The following is a 12,706-nucleotide window of genomic DNA, read 5'->3' as shown; positions in this document are numbered from 1 at the left end:
GGTACAGGAGCTCAAGGTGACCTTGGGAGCGAGAACGGAAGGATGCAGTTAAAAAATAATAATAAAAAAAAGTAAAAACCCCCAAAACCCTGAAATCATGATGAAATCTGGCCAAACCCCTCTATGGTTTTGGGCTTACTGGGTCACAGTTATCATCCAGGCCTAATTAAATGGGAGAACACTTAAGGGAAAATACAGATTTTTCTCCCCTTGCTTGTGCTCAGTCTGTTCAGAGAGGCTCGCAGGATGTCTGATTTGAGCCTTAACCATGTTAACTTGCCTCTGGTGTTGGGAGGCTTCTGCTACTGAATTTTTTTTCTTCAGAGCAGAGTCTAGCCCACAGCTGTGAGATAGATTCATGTCGCAGAATGGTTTTGGGCTGGGAGAGACCTCAAAGATCATCTAGTTCCATCCCCCCTGCTGTGGGCAGGGACACCTTCCGCTAGATCATGAATTATATTATGCGATGATCATGAATTCTATTATATCTCACATTGTGAATTATAACAGGTAGATTTTATTAGCCAGCCACCCTCTGAGGGTCGGTTGCTCAGGCACCTGGCACTGGGAGTCAGTGTTAAATTGCTGCTTTCCCTGAATTTTACATGCTTGGTTTGGCAGCCTCCTGGTTTCACAGGTACTTGGAGTTTGATTTAATTCAGTAAAAGAGCTCTTTAAATTATTGAGGCTTTTTATCTTATGTCAATCAAGTCCTAGTCTAGTAATTCCCACCTAAAAAGAAAAAATTTCTCTACAAGCTGTGGGTGTCTTTTCTTGGCACATCTCTTTGACTTGATAGTTTTACTCTTTTTTTTCCTTTTATGGACATGCAGAAACACTTAACATGGCAGTTCTGTGTGTACAATTGCAAGCAAAGGTTTAAAAAAAAAAGCCGTGTATGCATAGGGTAGGTCATACCTACACCCAATACAGATTGTTAATCAGGATAACAAGTGCGATGCATTTATGTGTCTCTCCACAGACCCCCTCCCCAAATAAAATGTAGCTCCTTACAGAAAGGTTGAAAAAACCCTGAAACCTAGGGCTTGTTTAGTTTCTATGGGAAATGATACTGTTGACCCATGATTAACTACTAGATGCTGATGTTGATTACATCAGTGGGAAAAATGGTTCTGCACCGTAGCTTACAGTGTGTGCTTCACCTGTAAGAACTCTGGGCTGCTCAGTGGGGGCAGGCTTCTGAGCCACCCAGCAGTACAGTAGTAATAATCAAAAGCTCTGTTCCAGTTATTAGCGCTTAAGAGTTATGTTTGTGACCCCTCTGCTTCAAAGGTCTGTAGATGCAGCTGGGGAAGCCGTATTCCCACAGATGAGAAGTCCTAGGAGAGTTCTGGTCTCTGTAGTTCTGGCTCCTGTTCCTCCTGCCTTGAAAGAAGGCAGATGGATGACCCAGGTTTGCTAGGAAACCTAGTCACTATTTTCATTTAATGAACAAGCTTTACCTTTTTTAGAGAAACTGTCACTCCGTAGTGATTTCATGTTTCCATGGCAGTGGGAGTGGCAGCCACAGCAGAAGGAAATACTAGAGGCATTTCCCAGATGCTAAATCAGGGCTGTGAGCCGAGATGGATCTTGCATAGCGAGTAGGTCTGCATAGGCAAAAGCCTTTGTTATCTTTGGAAAGAGGATGGGGAAACCCATTATGCCTAACGGTGAGAAATCAAACCTTCAAGTTATCTTTAAATGTTAATTTTGCTCTGAGATGCTTATCTTAAAAGAATGTCTCTTTAGAACATCAAAACCTATTTGGAAGAGCTCTGGGGCCTTTCAAGAAGGGAGACTTCCCAGCTGTTGCTGCTTTCCTGATGAACCAGTACATCCTGACCGTGTGGCCCTTTTTGCAGAGATAGCTGCTTCCTTCAGTGTGAAGTGTTTAAAAGCACGATGCCAAACTTCTCAATCACAGTTAGCCCAGAGAAAAGTAATCCAGGCTGCCTAGGCTTGAACCTGGAACATGCTGGCATTGTTTGAGCAGCTGTGTAAGAAGCTCTGTGGTGCTGTAGTCGAGGTGCCAAGCCCTGTAATGGGCTCTTTCATCACCTTTTTTTTTTTGCTTCCTTCAGTGTGAAGTGTTTAAAAGCACGATGCCAAACTTCTCAATCACAGTTAGCCCAGAGAAAAGTAATCCAGGCTGCCTAGGCTTGAACCTGGAACATGCTGGCATTGTTTGAGCAGCTGTGTAAGAAGCTCTGTGGTGCTGTAGTCGAGGTGCCAAGCCCTGTAATGGGCTCTTTCATCACCTTTTTTTTTTTTTTTTTGCCTAATGGGCTCTTTCATCCCTTTTTTTTTTTTTTTTTGCCCCTCCTGGTTTCACATGCTGGAGGGAAAGGGGACAAACAGGAGGAAAACTTGATACATTTAACAGAGATTAAGAATAAACTTGATATGCACATTTCTGGGAATGTTCAGGTAGTGCTTTTTTAGCTGTTAAGGCAACCACTCGACATTTATAGCAACTGAGGTGCTGTAGAACCATGTAATTTCACTGCCTGCTGCGTGCAGAGTGTAAAATACCTGTAGAGGGACAAGTGCTTGAGGCACTTAAAATCAGATAGTGCTGGTGTGCTGTTTTAAATCAGAGCTATTTCCCAAGTGCAAGTGTAAAAGCTTTGTGGAACTGCTGTTTAGTAAATCTATAATTTTAAACTTGCCAGACTAGTTGGAGAACAAAACATCAGATTTGTTCTAAAGCAGCATAATGAAGCAATACTCAGTGTGAGAAAATGGCACTGACAGTTAAGGATTTTAGCTTTCTGTGCTTGAGAGAGGACAAAAATTTTCTGTTCTCCATGGTTCCCAACTCTCTGTTTAATAATCTCCTTAAACTGACTTGAGTGAATTGTCACTGATTTTAATTCTAACAGGCTGAGAAGTGAGAGAGTGGAGTCACCACCCATTTTCCCTAGTCACTGTCCCAGGTGACGCTTACTTCTAAAACCTGAGTAATGCCTTGTTTCTTCTAACAGCCATATCCTTTAGGTTCTCCATAAGAGTAATCCATGTGACCTGTCTGCCCATGAGGAATTCTTGGTCGTGGGAGAACGCGTCTTAAATCCAACAATCATATATGCTCTTTACCTCCAGCCCCTGAATTGGCCTCCTGTGCAGTGATAAACTGTAAGGTTAAGAGGCTACTGGGAGGGGATGTAGGGAGAGTGCCTGCTTATGAGAGCTCCACAGTGCTAATTTTAGTTGCTTAGTTCCATTTCTGTTGTAAAAATAATTATTAAGGTATTTTTGTTCTTGTTCAGAAGGCTTGCTCACCCTCTCTGCTCTGCTGAGAGGCTGGAATAGCTTAAACTTTCTAAAACCTGAATGGCTTGCTCAAAATTTGGCAAAGCATAATACAAGATTAATTGGAGGTAGCCTTTCCTAAAGAGCCAAATGAACTTTTTTCAAAAAGTGATTACACTTCAGTGCTAATTTTTCTTCCACAAGTTGATGTCAGTTAAACTGAAGGATGTTGTTCTCATCAATGTGCAATATAGGCTTGCATCACCTATCTGTGATGGGTGTTACATAATGTGTAAATTAAGGGAAAAGGAAGACTAGCTGTCAGTATTCTTCTAGGAAACCTGGAGGGATGCTTTCAAGCTTTAACTTGTTTACCGTGTTGGATTAGGAGTGCGAGTCCTCCTCGAGTACGCTTGCTTAAGTTCTTGGATCCATGGCTGTTCATTCTTCCCTTTTTCTTTGTCTGCTTCACTTCCTTTAAGGCCATTCTCATTCTTTTATGTTTTCTTGCATTTAAATCACTATATTCAATGACCAGAACATTTGCTCTAGTTTAAGTGTTTGGTGAGAATGCAGCTAGATAGAAACCAGACATCATCTTTTCGGATGGAAGCTGGCTTATGCTGCATCTATTCAGAGTGGCCACCACTTTGTACTTGCATTTTTTTCTGTGCTGGTTTTATAGATGACATCTAAAGTTACTGAAATTGCAAGGCTAGAAAATGTTATTGCTTGCTTCCCCCCCAATCCTGCCAGAGTTTTACTTTTTAAGTTTGAAGACATTTATAAAATACTTTTTAAAGTCACTTTAACTGTTTTAAATGCTTAAAAATTGTTTAAAGGACAGCTGTTAACAGGTGGATCTGGGAAGGTTTCAAACCTGGAATTATCTTGGGTGTTCTTTTAACTGAATACATTTCAAATGGGTAATGTTCCTGCAAGTGGCTGGCTTGAAAGCTTGCTAGCAAAGCTTCATTTTAAACACATTTTGAGAACATAATAGAATTCCATTCTGTTGTAAAGTGTTGCAGTTGGTACATATGCTTTTTGTGTGAAACTTGACTTCTGTCTTAAGAACAGGTGAGTGAATCGCAAGTGGTAGAATATGGCTGCGCAAATATCGGAAGCTGATCAGATCAAGCAGGTAAGACGCTGTATTTGTGAGTGCTGGTTTTGGAGAGCTTATATTATTTTGTCATGTAGAGTAAAACCATAGAGTAAGGAGAGGGACAAAAAGTTCATCTGTGTTAAGACTAGTTCTGCAGCAACCAAAATTTTAGGGTTTGGCCATCGACAGACACAGTATAGTATCCAATCTGAGTACTGTCAGAATTTCATGCTGAAATCTTACGGCTCTTAGTAAATTTTTCTAGTAACTTGTTCTTCAAATGTTAGTGTACCCAGATGGCCCATGCAGCTCTGTGTTAAGAAAAAATTAATGTAGACTTATTTTTTTAATACTCATTTTTTCTCTCTGTGTTCTATTTTTATTGATAGTTCAAGGAGTTTCTTGGAACATACAACAAAATTACGGAAAACTGCTTCTTGGATTGCATAAAAGATTTCACTAGCAGGGAGGTTAAACCAGAAGAGGTGGGTAAATGCTTTTAATGACCCTTTGGTAGAATTGCTGTGTAGCATTTAAATTTCAGAAACAACCTAGAAAGCTTTGGTCTTTCAAAAAAAGCTAGGTAGCAGTCTTGGGTAGCAGTCTTGAGTGGAGTACTAAGTGTCTGGCATGTAGCTTCCAAATGAACAAGCATGTGAGTTGGTGGAAGAAATAGCTTGTCTGTAGTTCTGCTTCTCCAAGTATGTCCAAAGGTGATGACAAAGACTTCTTTGCACCCTAAGAGTCTTTTTACAAAAAGAAACCAAATAAACAAAGCCAAGTGGTTTTGATGTGCAAGATTGTCAGCTGCAGACAAACTATGGGTTATGACCTCTCGAGGTTTTGTCATTGTCTTCCTTTCAGTAGGTACACACAGAGGGAATCTTCCCATCTTGCTTAAGTAGTGGCTTCTTATTGCAATTCTGTGTATTTCATTCTGTGAGCTCTCAGTGGAGGTTCTTGTGCCTCAGCTTCTGATGGGTGGTGTCTTTATGGACAGGCACGTTGCCCACCTAGAGCCTGCACCTCATTCTTTGAAGGTAGAGTCTTATGGAAATACTTGTTTACCTGCCCACGTTCCCTGCGTTGTCGTGAGTCATAGAAACGCAGGCCTCCAAAAGCCCTGGCTGTTAAATCCCCTTCTCTACATTGCAGGGAGCTCCATCGTGTAGTCATCTGCAGAAAAAGATTAAGCTCTCGATAAGATTAGTTGCATGGTTTTTGCCTTTCCTCTCCTGTTGAGAAGCTGTTTCAGAATCTCATAATTTTGTTGCTTAAAAGTCTAACAACATTTGCTTGACTCTGCTGGCAGGGGGAAAAAAACAACCCTGAAGTTTTAAACTAACAATTTTTGAGCATTTTCTGCCTCTTCGCAGTTTTAACTCCTCAGCGCAGGCAAAAATCATGTCCCCTTTCAGCTTTTATTTTGCTGCACTAAACAAAGCTTGCTTAACTTCCCAAGAGAGATTCTTTATTTCCCTGCTCATCTCTGCATCTGCTTTAGTGCAATTTTTATTTACTGTGGGAGGTCAGAATTTTTCTGGGTAAGGTCCTGTTACTGTCTTTTACCAGCTCATTTTGAGTTGCTTGTACAATACAAGGAGTGTCAGTTGACAGACTCGACAGAAGTGTTAGCAGTACAACCTCTCTACCTTTCTGGGATAGTATTTGATTTCAAGCAGAGGATTATACTTCTTTCTTCTGCTACCCAATGTGTTACCAGAGTGTCTTTAAAAATAATTGTTTGTATAGGCTTTCATTAAAGACCTGGGATCCAAAACCAAAGGATGCCCATTGGATGGGAATTAAAGATTATTTAGATGCAAAAAATATTATTAGATTCTGATCTGCTTTTTCTTTTTTTTTTTTTCTTTGCCTGTGTGATCTGCAAGGGGGCCATATCGTGCAGTACAGGAGCCACCTGTAAACCATGTAGGCTAGGAAGAAACTTTCTTATGGGAAGTTTTGTCCATAATTATCCACTACGGGTTTTGTTGCAGAGCATCTGGCTCTTCCCCCCCTGCTGGAAACGACACTGGTCTAGATGGACCACTGGTCTGATCTGGTATGGAAATTCCTATGTTCGTGTTTAAAGTTGTAGTTTTTCATTAAATACTTAGGATGAATACCTCCATGAATACCCTTTGAGATTCTACATTTGAAAAACCAGCTTCTGACCTCTTTCCTGTACTGCAAGTCTAGACTTCCCTGGGTACCACACCTGGGAGCAGGGGCTTGGGGTACTTCCAGAATTTGTTTCCTAGTCCAACTTAACTCCTGGTTAACAGGTTTTGCTGTAGCTGGTGCCAGGTCAAGGAAAGAGAAGGGTGGGTGGTGTGCAAAGCTTCATGGGTTGTGGTTTTTGGCGTCTTTTTTTTTTTTGTCTCGTTCATTTTCAGCCCCTCTGCTTTTCACATCCCTTTATACTGAGCAGAATCAAAGCAATTTCTGGTTTTCTGGTAGTCATGCAAATTAGTTATATTTCCGTTCTCTCTAAATTTGTCAACTTTTACAGTGATAACAAGGTTTAGAACCGTGATACAGAATATCCAGTTGGTAGAGCTGTTGCTCAGAAACAGATCTAACTTTCTCCACACTTAGAAAAAAAAAAATTAAACCCCCCTCTAAATTTAAAAAATAATACCATGTGTGGAACAGGCCCTGGTTATTCAGTTCCCTCTCCAGCTGATTGGTAGAACTTCAGTGGATACTCTGGTTGCTTTTGTGAAAGTTAACCAAGCAAGTCCAAGAAGACTGACAGAGCTAGTAGGAACCAGGTCAAAAAAAGGTTAAACTGAGCACATGGGAGACCATGATTTACTGTCAAAAGTGGTATGTGTTTGTAAACAGAATTTAAAATAATACACTAATTTAATAGATGTGGTATTTGTTGCACAATAAAATGCTCTATACACTTTAGTTTCACAAGAGACCAAGGGTGAAATGGCAATATCTCCTTATCTGAGTTCTTTTTCTTGAAGTCTTCCATATGAGAATGAATATTAAAAGATGTTTCAAAAACTCAACTTCATGTTTTCTACTGCACAGAGAGGCTGTGCACAGTTAGGCCCTCATCTTGATGCTTAATACAGAATGAGATGTAGACACTTAATCTTATCCCTGTATATGATCGTGTTTTGAGTCCTCTTTGGGGAAATATTTTTATTTACTGTTTGAAGCCTTCCATTTTCCTCTTCCTCTAGATGACCTGCACAGACCACTGCCTACAGAAGTATTTAAAAATGACACAAAGGATCTCCATGAGGTTTCAGGAGTACCACATTCAGCAGAACGAAGCCCTGGCAGCTAAAGCAGGACTGCTTGGGCAACCTCATTAGACAAGTGCTCTCTGTCCAGACTTTACAAGCAGTGCCAGTGTTCACTGGGGCAGGAACATATTTTGGATTTTCTACTGTCGGGATGTATGGCTGGCAACTCAGAAGAGAGTTCTAGATGCTGTTCAGACAGTGGGAACCATGAAGGGTTAAACAAGAAGTTAATCATGGTCAACTGGCAATGGAGTCTCTTTCTGAGGTCCTTTTCACTCTACAGTGGAGTGATATTGATACAAACTTTTCCAGGGCCCACAAACTGATATGTTTAAATTTCAAGGAGGGTGGGAGGGTTGTACTTCCTTTCTGCAAGGACTGGTTCAGATGGGAAAAAAGTGTAATATGGGCAATACACTTTTGTATTTAATTCAAGTAAAATAAATGGAAACTATACACTTGTATGCATGTTCTTTCCAAAGGTGTATTTTTAGGACACTGCCTGAGAGCAGTGTTTTATTTGCTGCCTTCTCATTCCTCCCTGGCTACTACGGAGTCCTGTTCATTCATTGCTGTGTGAAGGTGCTGACAGGTGACAGAATTAGTGACTTTGTTTTAGCAGCTGGGGATCTGTGAACGTGCAAAGGGAACTTCTGCTGAGCCATCCTCCCAGATCCTCAGGATCATTCTGACTCTGCGGGAGTGCTGGATGGTGGTGATTAGAGCATCAATCAAAGGGAGGTTATAAATGGCCGACAGCTGCTACGAGCTCAGGTAGGCAGGGAGGCTCTGCCAGCTTACCCCGAGGTTAGGTTTGCCTGATGCTTCACCAGGGCGTTTACAAGGGACACGAGTTTGTCATTAGCAGAGTCTGTGCCCAAGGCAACTTCTAGGCAACCCCTTGTTTGCCTCAGGGAACCCCAGGGCTCCTCCAAACCCAGCCTCCTTGCCTGATGCACTCCATGCACTTGAGCTTGGCTAGTGGTTTTCTCCTTTAATGGTGTAAATGCCAAAAGAAAGTACAAGGTATGCATGAAAGTTTTTTTTGTTTTGCTGCTGGATGAGTACAGAGAGAAGTTTGTGGAAACTGTATTTTCTGGTGTTGTGGTTTTGGTTTAGAAAAGACATCAGTCTTCTGAAAGGATCTTGACAGCTGAAATCCTGCAGTCAGATTGTCAGTACAGTAGAATGATGGCTAACAGGCATATTTTACTTTCTAACTAATGAAATGCAGTAACAAAAGGAACTGAACATTAGGATTACCATATGGATTTTGAGATTTCAAGCGATGAAGACTGAAACAAAGCTATTTTGTGTCAGCTGCCAAGTTCTGTTGTTGGGTAGAAAGGCAACAATAAGGAACGTAAATAGCAGGAAGCCTGCCCACATGCTGCTTTGTTGTTACCTTCTCTGATGCTTTTTATTTCCAGCAGCAGTTCGAAAGAGTAATTTCCTGCCTGTTGGTTGGTTTTTTTTCTTCTCAAACTCTTAGCTATCCAGGCTGTGGATTCATAGGCCCTGACTGCAGCACAGAGCACCTGCCATGTGCACTGGGCACTGCTCTGCTTCCTGCTGTTTAAGGCTGCCCCAGCTCTCCCCAGAAACCTGTTCATAAACCTTTCAAACATGGAAGAAACAAGTATGTTCCTACAGTCTCATTTACGTGTGTTCTGTACTAGCTGTATTGCAGCTCTTTCCTGCATAGCCCGTGCCGTGTTACCTTGGAGATGGCCAAGAGCTAACTCTAAAATAGTAAGAGGCTAAAAATGAGCCCAAATAAGGCAGCAAGTCTCCAATTCCCTGTTTTTTCAAAGGAAAACCAGGCCAGTTACATCCAGGTTGGTTGTTACCGTTAGGCCACAGATGTTATGGCCAATTAAAAACAATATATCCATGGTAAAGATTTAAGGCTTTCTTCAAAGCAGTCTTTTTGTTAAACATTTGAAAGTCATGCATGACTGAAACGATCCCATTTTCCATTGTATCTTAGTGTACAAAGAGAACAGTTACTCACAGAAGTGACTGAAGAGTTGAGTGGAGGATGATCCTGTCTTCTGGACAAAGCTCCTTGGGGCTGAAGTGAAGGGGGGTTAAAAAATAAAATCATGGTTTTCCCTCTTGTTTCAGTGTTTAGGGATTTTGGGGTAGGAAGATCTTTAAATATTTTTAAAGACATTTACTGTACAAAAAAGGTTAAGCAAGTTTTAGAGGGGCCGAGTTAATAAATTACTTGCAAATTCCCCAGTTCCCTTTTATTCCAGTTTTAAAGCTGCCTTAATAGTTACTCAGGGAAAATGTGTGTTCTTAAAATCAAATCAGATGTCACATCTCCCACCTCTCCCCATACTCACTAAACAAATAAATGGAGTGAAAATGGAAGTACAAGCCTTGGGTTGATTGCTGCTACCCTGAAGTGAAGCTGGCTGGACAAGAGCTCTTGACTTCCACGGCAGCAATGTGCTTACAGCGACTGCAGTTTCTTGATGGATGTGCCTGTTTAGTTAGCTTTGAGTTAATAATAACCAAGTGGAAGACAAGCTACTGTACAAAGATGCAGGTAAGGATGGAGTCCCTGGCTTGCTTTTTTGGATAACCAGTTCTTTCCTAGCTCTATGTCACTCAAAAAATGTTGTGATCTTTCTACATCTTTCAATCCAGGTGACTGACTGAAGAAAGATGATACAAACATATTTTAGCTTGGAAATAAAGTGCACCTGTGCAACTAAAGCAGCCAGGTGCCACAGAAAGCAACTGAAAACTTTCTTAAAAGCTTAACTTCCTTTGCTGAGCTTTGACTTCCCTTCCATGAGCTAGCACGTCCTGATGATTGCCTCAGATCACGTTATTCAGAAAACAGCACCCTGTAAGGTTTTAACAGGACTTGTGTGTTGAGAATGATCCACACCACAAAGTGTTGCAGTGCCCCCTCAGATGTTTTATCAGTGTATATTGTCAAAGTGTTGCAGCAGGCCTTTCCTCCTTGGAACACGATCTCCCAGCACTCAATTCTTAAAAATACTTAACTGCTAATGCAAGAATGGGTATTTCTGTAGTACCTGGGGGATGTCCGCTGTGACGGCTGGCAATGTCTACAAAGGCAGGCCAGGCCACGTGTGTTCTCTTCTGGTGGAGTATTCTACCTCCATGACCTTGCTTAATCTGGAGTGTTCTCCATCCCACCTCTTGAATAGCTTCAAGTTTGGACCACGTAATGAAATGCACAGCCAAAATCTGAATAAAAATGAGAATACAGCTTTGTCTCTGGATCCTAATTAAAAGGCAACAACTTAAGATAACAGTATTCTAAAATAAGGCATGTGGAGAGTGAGTCATGTTGACGAGGCCTATTAGGCTAGGTGCAGAAATGGAACCAATTCTGATGGAAGGAGGAGCAAAGGGTGGAAAAGGGAGTGCTGCTGAGGAAGGAGTACTGAGAAAACTGTGAAAAAAAGTGAGCCAGAAGGGAGATAAGGCAACAGCAGTACCGCCTGCCAAAAACTGCCTTGATGAGACTGGGCTAGTGAACAGACGCTCATTTGGAGGTGATATTCATTGCAGCAGAGACAGGAACACAGTGTCTGGACCAAAAGCGTGCAATTACTTGTTAGCCCACAGAAAGCAAAATTTCAGCAGAAAGGGTCAAATGAGCGCCTTGCTCCAGAATGCCCTGTATGTCATTGGTACCGACAGAGTGATCAATCATCTGGAAGATTATAATAGAGGTTCCTTTAATTCCCTTGAGGATAGGAGCAAAGTCCTAATTTCTGTATACCCCCTGCTGAGAGCTTCAACTACTAAGCTCTCTGTTGGAAGGCAGCAAAAGGGTGCAACCTTCTGTAAGGAAAGTCTGGGTTACATACTTAATGTCCAGAGATGGGCTGGGGCTCTGACTTCAGTGCAAGGAAGCATTCTTCTGTACTCTGCAATACCTACCTCTAAGAACTGGAGTTTAAGTAACAGCTCTTTCTTTTCCCAGCTTTTTCTAGGTTAGGAAGTCAGCACGCACCATTTGAGGAATCCAGTTCAAATCTTGCTTAGTCTGTCAAGCTCTGCTCCAAAATTTTCTGAATGAGTCTGGCCCATATTCTAGAACCTGTAAAGGCAATTAAAGTTTGTGACACCTAAACTTGCATTATACTTGCACTTCAAAGTTCAAGAAGACAGTACTGAAAAAACTACTTAAAAAGTTACAGTTCCTAGAATTTTTTTAAAACTGTGCTTTACTTCATGCTCCTTAGCAATTTGGTGTTAGGTTCTGTCTATAAACACAAGAGGGAGAATTCGACATTCAAACTTTGGTAGTTCAGGACTGTAAAATGGTCCTTTTCCCAGAATTTCTCACAGAAACAGATGTATCGTAGAATCATAGACTGGCCTAGGCTGGAAGGCACCTCAGAGATCATTTAATCCAACCTCCCTGTCATGGGCAGGGACGCCTCTCAACTAGATCAGGCAACACATGGGGACAGAAAGACACAGGAAAGACCCTAAATCACTCTTAAAAAAAAAAAAAGCCTAAAAATTTAATACAATGCTTGAAAAGTCTAAGGCTGGTTAAAGTTTTTTATTCTGTAGCTCACTTCAACCTGAGGGAAAGCGGGAAGACTGCGGAGGGAGCTGTGTAACCATTTAAGGTGCTCCACTTGGCTTATCACCATTTGTTTATGTACTGTGAAGGGGAGCTTACATAAATTTCTAATAATCACAAGTAGAAATGCAGGTGGTGGCTATTTCTGTATTTCACAGATCCTGTCCTTAGCAAGATATGGAATTTGGGATCCTCTTCCCGCCCAAGCATTTGCTGAATTTCTGTGTGAGCTGCTGCCCCGGGGAACAACCAGGGAGTCCTGCTGGGAGTCATGGCTGGGAGAAGCGAGTGTGACGCCTCCTTCACAGCAAGGCACGCTCTGACCACAGTACGGGTACGAAAGGGCTGTCAGCCGCCTCTCTTGACGAGTTCTTGCGGTGGAGCCTGCTTAGGAAAGTGCCCCACCAAGGACACCCCCAGGGGATGGCAGCGGGACCGAAGATCTGCGGGGCTACACTCCCGCCACCTCCTTCCCAAGCACTTCCC

At 41.9% G+C, this 12,706-nt stretch overlaps 1 protein-coding gene across 1 annotated transcript; it reads left to right on the top strand.

Annotated features, from left to right (window-relative positions):
* The first annotated feature begins 4,360 nt into the window (after positions 1–4,360).
* On the top strand, positions 4,361–7,701 carry TIMM9 (translocase of inner mitochondrial membrane 9 homolog (yeast)). Its single transcript, XM_009866802.1, has 3 exons — positions 4,361–4,399; positions 4,753–4,848; positions 7,567–7,701. The coding sequence occupies exons 1-3, from the start codon at positions 4,361–4,363 to the stop codon at positions 7,699–7,701; spliced, it is 270 nt and encodes an 89-aa protein (XP_009865104.1).
* Positions 7,702–12,706: the final 5,005 nt, after the last annotated feature.

This window comes from Apaloderma vittatum, unplaced genomic scaffold, assembly GCF_000703405.1.
Source record: "Apaloderma vittatum isolate BGI_N311 unplaced genomic scaffold, ASM70340v1 scaffold27953, whole genome shotgun sequence".
NCBI classification, from domain to species: Eukaryota; Metazoa; Chordata; class Aves; order Trogoniformes; family Trogonidae; genus Apaloderma; species Apaloderma vittatum.
The sequence above is the reverse complement of the archived record's forward strand: the minus strand, read 5'-3'. Positions and strand labels throughout refer to the sequence as shown.

Bases quoted from the DNA above. Each gene is read 5' to 3' on its own strand.
- TIMM9 (XM_009866802.1), top strand. From the start codon at position 4,361: ATGGCTGCGCAAATATCGGAAGCTGATCAGATCAAGCAG. The intron at 4,400-4,752 runs GTAAGACGCTGT...TTTTATTGATAG, and splicing joins AAGCTGATCAGATCAAGCAG to TTCAAGGAGTTTCTTGGAAC. The intron at 4,849-7,566 runs GTGGGTAAATGC...CTCTTCCTCTAG, and splicing joins GGGAGGTTAAACCAGAAGAG to ATGACCTGCACAGACCACTG.